This window comes from Balaenoptera musculus, chromosome 1 (assembly GCF_009873245.2).
Source record: "Balaenoptera musculus isolate JJ_BM4_2016_0621 chromosome 1, mBalMus1.pri.v3, whole genome shotgun sequence".
Classification (NCBI taxonomy): Eukaryota; Metazoa; Chordata; class Mammalia; order Artiodactyla; family Balaenopteridae; genus Balaenoptera; species Balaenoptera musculus.
Window position 1 is genome coordinate 117,856,162 of NC_045785.1, and position 8,870 is coordinate 117,865,031.

Here is an 8,870-nt window from a genome sequence, read left to right on the forward strand (position 1 = left end):
AGTTGTGGCTCATGGGCCCAGTTGCTCTGCGGCATGACCAGGAGCTCCAGACCAGGGCTCGAACCCGTGTCCCCTGCATTGGCAGGCAGATTCTCAACCACTGCACCACCAGGGAAGTCCCTGTCTTTCACCTTGATGGGAAACTTATGAGTGTTAACCCTCTACTTCTCTGTTAGACTCTGTCCTTAGCAGTTTTTCCTGTTCATCTCCGCCCCTTTTGTGACTCTTGTCCTTTCCACTTCTCCATTGCCCATTTCCTCTTTTTCCCTTACTTCCTCCCTGCCGAAACCTTGCTGCCCACGCTAGTTGGTAAACTCCTCAAATCAAGACTGGGTACAAAGTTCCAGGTGGGAGAGAAAGGGGCTATCATGGGGTCTTAGGGAATTTTGAGGGGCAAGTTATCAGAGCTCTGTCTCTGAACAGGGCTAGAGTGAGATGGCGGGTTTAGATAGCCTTTCCCAAGCATGGGTGTTGCCTCTTTCCATGGTAGCAGGGGCTTGGTCACTGAAGGACGGAGGCATAGGAGACCAGATCTCGTAGTTCCCTTAGTTGGCCCTTCCGGGAGCCGCCCGGTCTCTAGTGCAGGAAGGGGAAGGGGCCAGAGCTCAGAGGAAGGCGTGGCAGGAAGGGGACAGTTCTGTGGTCAGGGAGCCGCTCGCAGAGCACAGCTGCACAGTGCCATCGGAGCGTCTGATCCCCAGCTCACGGCCCCTCGGCCCCTGCCCAAGATGTTTCCAGCAGTGGTCTTGCTCTTACTCCTTTTGGTTGAACAAGCAGGTAAGAGGCTTTGCTGAGGGACAGTGAGCTGGGCTCCAGGGTGGGAATCAAGGGCGTGTGTCTGAGGGCTGAGGCAGGGACAGGCAGAGGAAGGCTGGCACTGGGAGGATGGGCACAGAGACCCTGAGGCTGGTCCTGTCCAGTCTCTGTCAGGGCGCAGGAATTGTAGTTCCCTCCTTTCTTGTCCCCTTCCTACTTTTTCAGGACTGATACACACGTAAGTCTTCAGTTTGGCAGAGGAGGGGAGTGGATGTATGACATGAAAAGCTGGTCTGGGGAAAATTTCCGTTTCCCATGATCAGCATTTTCTGTGGGGTGCCTTTGGTCTTATCCATTGGGAGCTGATCTCTAGCTGGTTAAATAATATTTATAAAGCCCCCTTTAGGAAGGCAGGGGCCTCTCCTTGTGTTTAGGAGTGAGGCAGAGATAGTCAAATACGTGATTGCGGCTTCTGTGGGTCATCACTAAGGCACAGTTGATGTGAGGGTGGGCAGCGTACAATGCCCAGTTCCAGAGAGCTGAGCGTCAGCTGAGAAATGCAGGCAGAAATGGGAAGTCCTCTGCACCTCTGAGGCTCCAGGCGTTCTCTAAACTCTCCTCGCTCTGTTTGGATTGTCTGTGTTTTGAAGAGGGATAGTTAACAGCTGGGGTTCGGGGAGGAAGAGGTTAGTGAAACTTCAGGGAAAGTGGGGAAATTAAAAGAGATGGACCGGGATGGAGTTCCACCAGCCCAGCTGTGAAGATGGAGGGAAGGACTAAGTGAGCGGCCAGTCTGCTGCCATGGGATGAGGGAGCAGGGGCACTGAGGCATAAAAGAGAGGGCACAAACTTGGAAAGCAGAAAGCCTGAATTTGAATTCCAGCTCTGGCACTTAATGCTATGACCCTAAATGAATTACTTAAGCTTTTCTGAGCCTTGGTTTCGTCATCTACAAAATGGCGATGATGTTTCCCTCACGGGGTAGTTTTGAGATTTATGTAATAACCGTCTGTGAAAGAGCATCACAGAATAAAACGTACTTCACCCGTATGTCACATGCCCATGAGCTCTTCTGATAAGGGTCAGAGCAGATAGAGGCTGGAGCTCAGACTTTATTTGATTTTTTTTCCTTGAATGAAACTTCCTCTCTCAGTGGCCCAGAGTGAGTAACAGGGCAGAGTACCCAGGGCCGGAATCCATACAGCTTGTGCTCATTCCCTTGAGCCTGGGCTAACACACTCGCTCAGCCTTATGTGCAGAGCCATCGGTATCTATAAGGCCAAGGAAAGCAGGCACCTTGTTTTTACATATTTAAGTGTCTTAGTTGCGGGGCGGGGGGGGGGGGGGGGCGCAGAAAGCGATGTGGCTGAGGCTAGATGACCCATAATAGAGTGATTGCCTTCCCTCCTTTCCTCAGCTCACACTCTTCCTGTCCAGCCCTTAGCCACAGGTCACAGGACTTAGCAGAGACACCCCTGTGGTTTCTCTGCTGAAATTTGTCACTGCCTCCACTCACTTTACCCCCCTGGGCTGAGGTTTTGGTCTTGGCTCAGTGAACTCAAATGGGTCCCTTGAGGGCTATGGAGTGCTCAGTGGTATCTGAGGAACCCACAGTGCTAAAAAGAGAGGGTTGGGGGCTGAGGGGGAAGCTCTCATCTCTCAGAACCTATGAGTTCCATCACAGCAGAACTGTTCACACTTCCTGTCCTACCCCTACCCTAGGGTGAGGAAGAAGAGGGAGAAGTGAGAGAAATAGGAATCTAGAGAGGAAGATGAAGTTTATTCCCTGGGACGGTGCCCCTCCAAGCCCCGTCCTACCTCCCAGAGTCCTTTCTTTCTCTCCTCTGAGCACCAGATCTTTCCTGCTGCCCCTGACCCCATGGGTACCCTCTGTCCCCTCAGCGGGCCTGGGAGAGCCTCAGCTCTGCTATATCCTGGATGCGATCCTGTTTCTATATGGTATTATCCTCACCCTGCTCTACTGTCGACTCAAGGTAAGGCTGGGCAGAGTGGGGTGAGGGCTGGAAGGAGAAGTGGGAGGGTGGTGGCAGCATGGCTCCAAAGAGAGGGAATAAAAGGGGCTCCCCTACAGCGTTTGGAGGTGGGGTTGGGCCACTAACTTCACCTGTACTAACGGCCTTTCCCCTACTCCAGCTGCAGGTGCGAAAGGCAGCTACAGCCAGCCTTGAGGTATGGACCCTTCCTCAACTGGGTATCAACAATTTTTCAGTCTCTCAGCCCTTCTGGGGCCTTAGCCTTGGGATCTGAGATCTCTGGGGAGCATGGGACTCAGGTGCTGATCTGTATAAGCTTCAGAGGTCCCCCTCCTACCTCATCCTACCCACCCTGCCACCTAGCCCAATCACAAGTAAAATATTCAACAGGTGACGAGGAAGAGTCAAGTGTAGAGTGACAAGGAGTACATGAGAGAGTTGTATGTTGTGTGTATATGTGTGTTGGTAGCCATATGGGAAAATGTGCATTCATGCCCCAGAGTATCCATGGGAGGGCCCTCTAGCCACCCCTGGCCACATACCTCCCTGGGTAGGGGAGAAGATGCTGAGGGGCCCTGGAGGAGATGTGGGTTTCTAATGCCTTGCCCCTTTTACCTCTGCAGAAATCAGATGGCATTTACACGGTGAGTGAACCTGCCTCCCAACCCCAGTCCCAAGAAGTCAGCAGAAGAGGGTGGGCTTTTGAGTGAACTTTGGAAGGGGTAGGGCCTCTGGGGGTGGGTAGGAGGCTCTATGATGGGCTCAAGCTCCTGACTATCCTCTGACTTCCACCTCCAGGGCCTGAGCACCCGGAACCAGGAGACTTATGAGACCCTGAAGCATGAGAAACCGCCACAATAACTTTAGAACAGATGCCCTTGGTCACTTCCTTCTTCCACTCTCCTCCCAGCCCTCGTAGCTGGCATCACATATGCCTCCCCGCCGTTAATGCCAGCTGACCCTATCCCTGTAATGACGCTATGCCCCCCATTAATAGACACCAGTGGTTCCTCCTCCCTGTCAAAGGCCTCAGATGCTCTTCATTAATGTTTATATTCTAGTCTCACCTCTTTATGCCACCCTTCTCCTCTTCCCCATCCCCAACTCCCACTAAACGATGGGAAGGGAAGGGACTAACATCAATAAAGCTACCACAGACTGGACTCTATTCATTCATTCATTTAACATACATTTACTCAGCCTCTACTAGCCTAGGCTGGATACTGAAGATATCACAAGGCAAATTTAGTTCCTGACCTTCCGTAACTCATAGTCTAATAGACCAGAGCTGTTCTGCTTGATTGAGGGATGAATACTGACTGTGACTGGGGGAAGGATGAGACCCTTGACCCCCAGGCTCTCTAGCAGGGTGCTGGAGCAGGGCGTAATGTGTTGGGAGTCTAGGCACTTTCAGAGACATTTGAACCCAAGAAGTGACTTCCGCACCCAGCTTGGCCCTCTGTGTCTGACAACTGAAACAAGGTTGGGTTGCGGAGAAGCCTGGCTGTCCAACCCCAAATAGTCACCAGTCCAGATCAGAGTGGGCTTCAGGGAGCAGTGTGAGCACAGCTCGCAATATACGTGCATATGGGCATTAGCATAGCTGAAAAGCCAAACATGCAGAAGGGATGGTGTGACAAAAGCTTGTGTGATGCTCCCAATGGAAGGTTTTATGGGAACAGTGTTTTCAGTGGATTCTGGGGCAAGAGGGACCTGAGGGAGCCAGGTCTGGGTTGGACGAGGGTAAGGCAAAGGGGAGCAAGTCAGGTCCAGATGGGAGGCCAGTTCCTCCAACCACATGGGTGAGTGGTGAAGAAATCCCTCTTCTCAGTGCCTGTCCTATTTCTAGGCAGGATTCCCTGGTAGTATCTGAATCCCATCTGATGCTGTCAGTTCTACCTCTGATCCAGCAGCCCTGTCCAAATGGGTCCAGAGTCTCCAGGCTTACCCCTAGCAACCCCCTATGCTGGGCAATACTTTGTACTGCATGGTGACTTACACTTTTCAATGTGTTTTCCATCCTGTCGTACCATTTGATCCGCTCATTAACACTGTGAGGAAATTCAGGCTCTTTGAAGTTAATTAACCTGTCCAATGTCATCTTGCGAGTGACGGACAGATCTCTGTCCCTGCACGTTTCGCCACATGAGGAAAAAAAAAAAAAGATACTGAGACAGAAAGGGGAAGAAAGTAATCATGAGTGGTAAGGGTCTTAAAGCCCAGACTGAAGAGGTTGATCAGTATACAGAAGAGTGGGGGAGGGATAGATTGGGAGTTTGGGATTGACATGTACACACTGCTATAGTTAAAATAGATAACCAACAAGGACCTACTGTATAGCACAGGGAACTCTGTTCAATACTCTGTAATAACCTAAATGGGAAAAGAATTTGAAATAGAACAGATACATGTATAACTGAATCACTCTGCTGTACACCTGAAACACAACATTGTTAATCAACAAAACTCCAATATAAAATAAAAATTTAAAAAACATATATATATATACAGAAGAAATTGGAGCTATCTCTGGTGTCTGGGGAAAAGGTGATTTCAGATGAGATATGAGGAATGAGTTGGGGTAGAGAAGTAACTATTTTAAATATAAAGTGAAGTAAACTTTTATTGGAAAATGCCCATTTTCCCATTTTGGGATTGTGAGTCTCCTGCATCAGTCCAGCCTGACCTCCATTCCATTTTGATTTAATCCAGGTGTCACAGCTACCAAAATTTCTCAAGTCCCACATGTCCATCAAGTTGGAGACCTGTTAGGCCTTTAACTGGCTACCACGTCTACTAGCTCCAGGCTCTAAGATGGCTACCAGAACTTGGGCCAGTTCCATGAATAGCACCCAGATAACAGTGGGGGAGAGGCTTGGAATGGGTGTTCCCAGACAGGGGGTCTAGGTGAGAGGTTTCAAATGGAAGGATTAGAGCACCTTCAGGGAGAGGAGTCTTTTATTGCAGGATGGGGGGAAACACAGTGTTCCCCTGGCTCAGAAGGGAAGGGAGGGGCTTTGGGTGACACCTTTGAGCTCATTTTTGGGAAGCTTTCTCCTCTTCATAGTATGATAGAGGAAATTCTGAAGGGTGCTCTCATTTCCCGTGACCTCCAGGAGTCTAGGGATTCAGCTCATGAAACTTTCATGCCTTTCAAGGTACCATGTCCACGGCAAAGTCTCTTTAGTTTCTCCTGCAGGGCCATTCCCAGGCCTGTAGAAAAATTCCTGGGGTTTGGAGAAGAGTCACAGGCACCCTTACCCTGTCATTTCCATCACTGGTCTCTTCAACCCATTCTCCACCCCTTCACACCAAAACCCCTCTCCTGTTAGAAGCAGATTTCTCTTTGTTCTCCCTCCTACTCCTCCTCCACTACCCCTACTTTTCCCAGTCCCCAAAACATACCAGGCTCACAACTTGATTCCTTCAATATTTATTGTAGAAAACAAGGAGTAGGTAGGAAGAGGAGCTCTAGGCCTGGCCAGTGGGTGTTCCAGGGGCCAGCTGGGGATGGAAGACAACATTCTAGACAATGCACTTGGCAACAGGTTGTGTTTTGAGGTCCATAACACCGCTCAAGAAGTTAACCAGATCAGTTCCAGCCTTCTTGACCAGGGGCGTCAGCTGCTCCTGTGCCTTCTCAAAGTAGGCCCTGGATATGTGAGGGATTAGAAGTCAGGATGAGGGACTGGTAGGGGCCTTCTTGGTGGTGGGAGGTGAGACCCAAGTCCCCAAACTCTAGTGCCTGGTCTATCCTGGCATGGCAAAGCTCCTAGGAGGAGAGGCAAGCCCTCCGCTGGGCAGAGGAACAGACCATAGAGATAGAAATTCAGAGCCCAGTGTCTGCTACCCCTATCTGTCCAAGAGGTCCATGGGATCTGTGGGGTGATGAAGGAATTTTCTCTACAATTTAAACCTCATCCTCCCTAACCCCCACCCCTTACCTCAGTCTTCTGTAGGACCTCCCAGCTTCCCCTCTTTCTCTCCATAGCCCCCTGGTCCATGAACCCCCTTTGTTGAGACTTACTTGGCCTGGATTTGAAGCTCTGAGCCCTTGGCCTTCTCCAGCAGGTCCTTGCCATAGTCGGTCACAATCTGGAAGTACTGAGAGACCAGGTTCTGCAGATTCAGCTCCTCTGCCTGTCTCCGAACCAAAGCCCCTGCACATACACAGAAACACACACACGCACACACACACACACACACACACACACACACACACATCCTCAGCTGAGTTCCCAACAATAAGTCCCACATCTCTGCCAGTATTCAGCCTCAGCTCTCAGCTCTCTCCCCGAACAGGTATCCAGCTCCAGGTCTTTGGATGCGCTTTCTGGACTTTAGAGAGGGAATGATTTTTCTTTTAAGCTCTCTGGTTGCCAGACCTGGGCATAGGAGAACAGACAGATGGGCAGCTAGGACCCAAGCACCTTTTCCTCCTTGGGACCCCTCTTCATACCGCACCCACCTTCAAGGCTACAGATGGTAAGGAGCAGCACGGCCATTGCAAGCAGCTTCATGGTGTTAATGGAAGGGAAAGTGGCCTGCGAACAGGTGGGGGCAAGGAAGGTCACTGAAGCGAATGGGCTTCAGCCCCTCCCGAGAGACCCCTACCTACATGTCCACGCCAACCTGCTTCCCTCCTTTTCTACAGTTAAATCTTTGGATGCTGTCCTCACCTCTTACTCCCTTACTTTACCTAGTCAGCGTTGCTGTCCTTGCCGTCTGTGCCTGGCCTGGCTAGGGAGGCAGGGGTTATATATCTGTATGCTTCCCCACCCCCCTGTCAGGTGACAAGTACTTTGGAGGAGTCCAGTGGGGCAGGGGCTATCCTGGAGTAAACAAGTTAGAGAAATGGGGGGAGGAGAGGACAGCACGTAGGGGACTCATGGTGATGGGGTAAGAGGCAGGGGGTGCAGGCCTTAATGGATGCCAAAGGGGTATACTTTAGGCCTATTCAAGATCCATTCCTTTGGGGCCTGGGCCCAGTAGTCCTTGGATTTGAATTCTTCAGGAAGCAGGATTCCTAGGTTCTTTTCCCCTGGAAAGCTCTGACATATCAAGCCCTCAGCCCTTGGTATCTTTGTCCCATTATGGGTATATTTCATCTCCCAACCCTATCCCCTGTCACTGCAACTTGGCAGAGAGGTATTGGGGAACAGATGAAAGGACATAAAATCAGAGACATGGGTGAGGGGAATGCAGGTTAGGACAATAAGGGTTAGGGCCAGAGGCCAGATGTGATTGACTCTGTACCTTTTTGAGTTAATGTGTAATGGATGAGATGGGAGAGAAAACACTAGAGCCCAGAATGACCTTCCTGAGTGCTGATCAGTGAGCACAGCCCACCCCCAATAAAACAAATTCAGAAAGCAGCCGCTGCCCTCCCCCTGAATTGGAGTGCTCTGGCAGGAAAAGAGGTGAATGAGAGGCTTCTACCAAGGATAAAGGTTGAAGGTCTCTGGGCATTTGATCACCTTACCAGTTCTAGGCAATGGTCAGCCAATATGAGTCAGCAGGAGCCACAGCATCCCTCTGACCAAGGCCCTGACCCTTGTCCCAGCCCAGACTGTGAGGGAAGGCAGAGGTGCATTCCCCAGGCCCAAGGTATTTGGGTGAAGTCAGCTAAATAGATACCAGAAGTATTTGTATCTTTCATCCTTTTGCCCTCAAAGTATACGTAGAGCATTCCTGAGAGATGGGAGTGGTGATGTGAGAGCTAGTGGGGAGGCGACAAGAGCCTAAGAAATCTTATTCTATCTTCAACTATTCCCCTGTGGAGCACTTAGTTCTTGAAGGGCACTCCATTGACTTGTCTGTAGCTTTGGAATGGAGCGCATTGAGGGCAGGGGTCCATATTCCTCGATTTTATTTGCCAACTCTGCCTAAGGAAGCAGGGAAGGAAGGATTAACTTCGAGGGTCAATTGTTTCAGGGAATAGTTCTGCTAGAATTAAGGCTGCAGCCCCTGCTCCTCTACCCCAAATTCTCACACCCATTCCCATTCTACCAAGAGGACAAGAGCGCCAATTTTGAGAGGTGCAGACCTCCAGGAGGGAAGTGTAGGTCCATTTTCCTACGGAGAGCTGTACCTGTGCGTCGAACTCATTTGGAGGTGTAC

General features: G+C 50.5%; 2 protein-coding genes across 3 annotated transcripts; one reads left to right on the top strand and one right to left on the bottom strand.

The window, feature by feature from the left end:
- The first annotated feature begins 275 nt into the window (after positions 1-275).
- Positions 276-3,913, top strand: FCER1G (Fc fragment of IgE receptor Ig). 2 transcript variants are annotated; one of them, XM_036834551.1, is made up of 5 exons: positions 286-777; positions 2,659-2,750; positions 2,911-2,946; positions 3,374-3,394; positions 3,549-3,913. In XM_036834551.1, exons 1-5 carry the CDS (start codon positions 465-467, stop codon positions 3,609-3,611), a joined length of 525 nt encoding a protein of 174 aa, XP_036690446.1. In that variant the 5' UTR covers positions 286-464; the 3' UTR covers positions 3,612-3,913. The 2 variants fall into 2 exon arrangements, with proteins under 2 accessions (XP_036690456.1, XP_036690446.1); XM_036834561.1 differs by lacking the exon at positions 2,911-2,946 and having other exon boundaries at positions 276-777.
- A 2,254-nt stretch (positions 3,914-6,167) lies between these two features.
- On the bottom strand, positions 6,168-7,531 carry APOA2 (apolipoprotein A2). Its single transcript, XM_036834573.1, has 4 exons — positions 7,450-7,531; positions 7,219-7,294; positions 6,778-6,910; positions 6,168-6,402 (listed from the first exon to the last, which is right to left on the bottom strand). The coding sequence occupies exons 2-4, from the start codon at positions 7,268-7,270 to the stop codon at positions 6,276-6,278; spliced, it is 312 nt and encodes a 103-aa protein (XP_036690468.1). The 5' UTR covers positions 7,271-7,294; positions 7,450-7,531; the 3' UTR covers positions 6,168-6,275.
- Positions 7,532-8,870: the final 1,339 nt, after the last annotated feature.

Bases quoted from the DNA above. Each gene is read 5' to 3' on its own strand.
- APOA2 (XM_036834573.1), bottom strand. From the start codon at position 7,270: ATGAAGCTGCTTGCAATGGCCGTGCTGCTCCTTACCATCTGTAGCCTT. The intron at 6,911-7,218 runs GTGGGTGCGGTA...GTGTATGTGCAG, and splicing joins TACCATCTGTAGCCTTGAAG to GGGCTTTGGTTCGGAGACAG. The intron at 6,403-6,777 runs GTAAGTCTCAAC...TCACATATCCAG, and splicing joins GAGCTTCAAATCCAGGCCAA to GGCCTACTTTGAGAAGGCAC.
- FCER1G (XM_036834551.1), top strand. From the start codon at position 465: ATGGGTGTTGCCTCTTTCCATGGTAGCAGGGGCTTGGTCACTGAAGGA. The intron at 778-2,658 runs GTAAGAGGCTTT...CTGTCCCCTCAG, and splicing joins CCTTTTGGTTGAACAAGCAG to CGGGCCTGGGAGAGCCTCAG. The intron at 3,395-3,548 runs GTGAGTGAACCT...TTCCACCTCCAG, and splicing joins AATCAGATGGCATTTACACG to GGCCTGAGCACCCGGAACCA.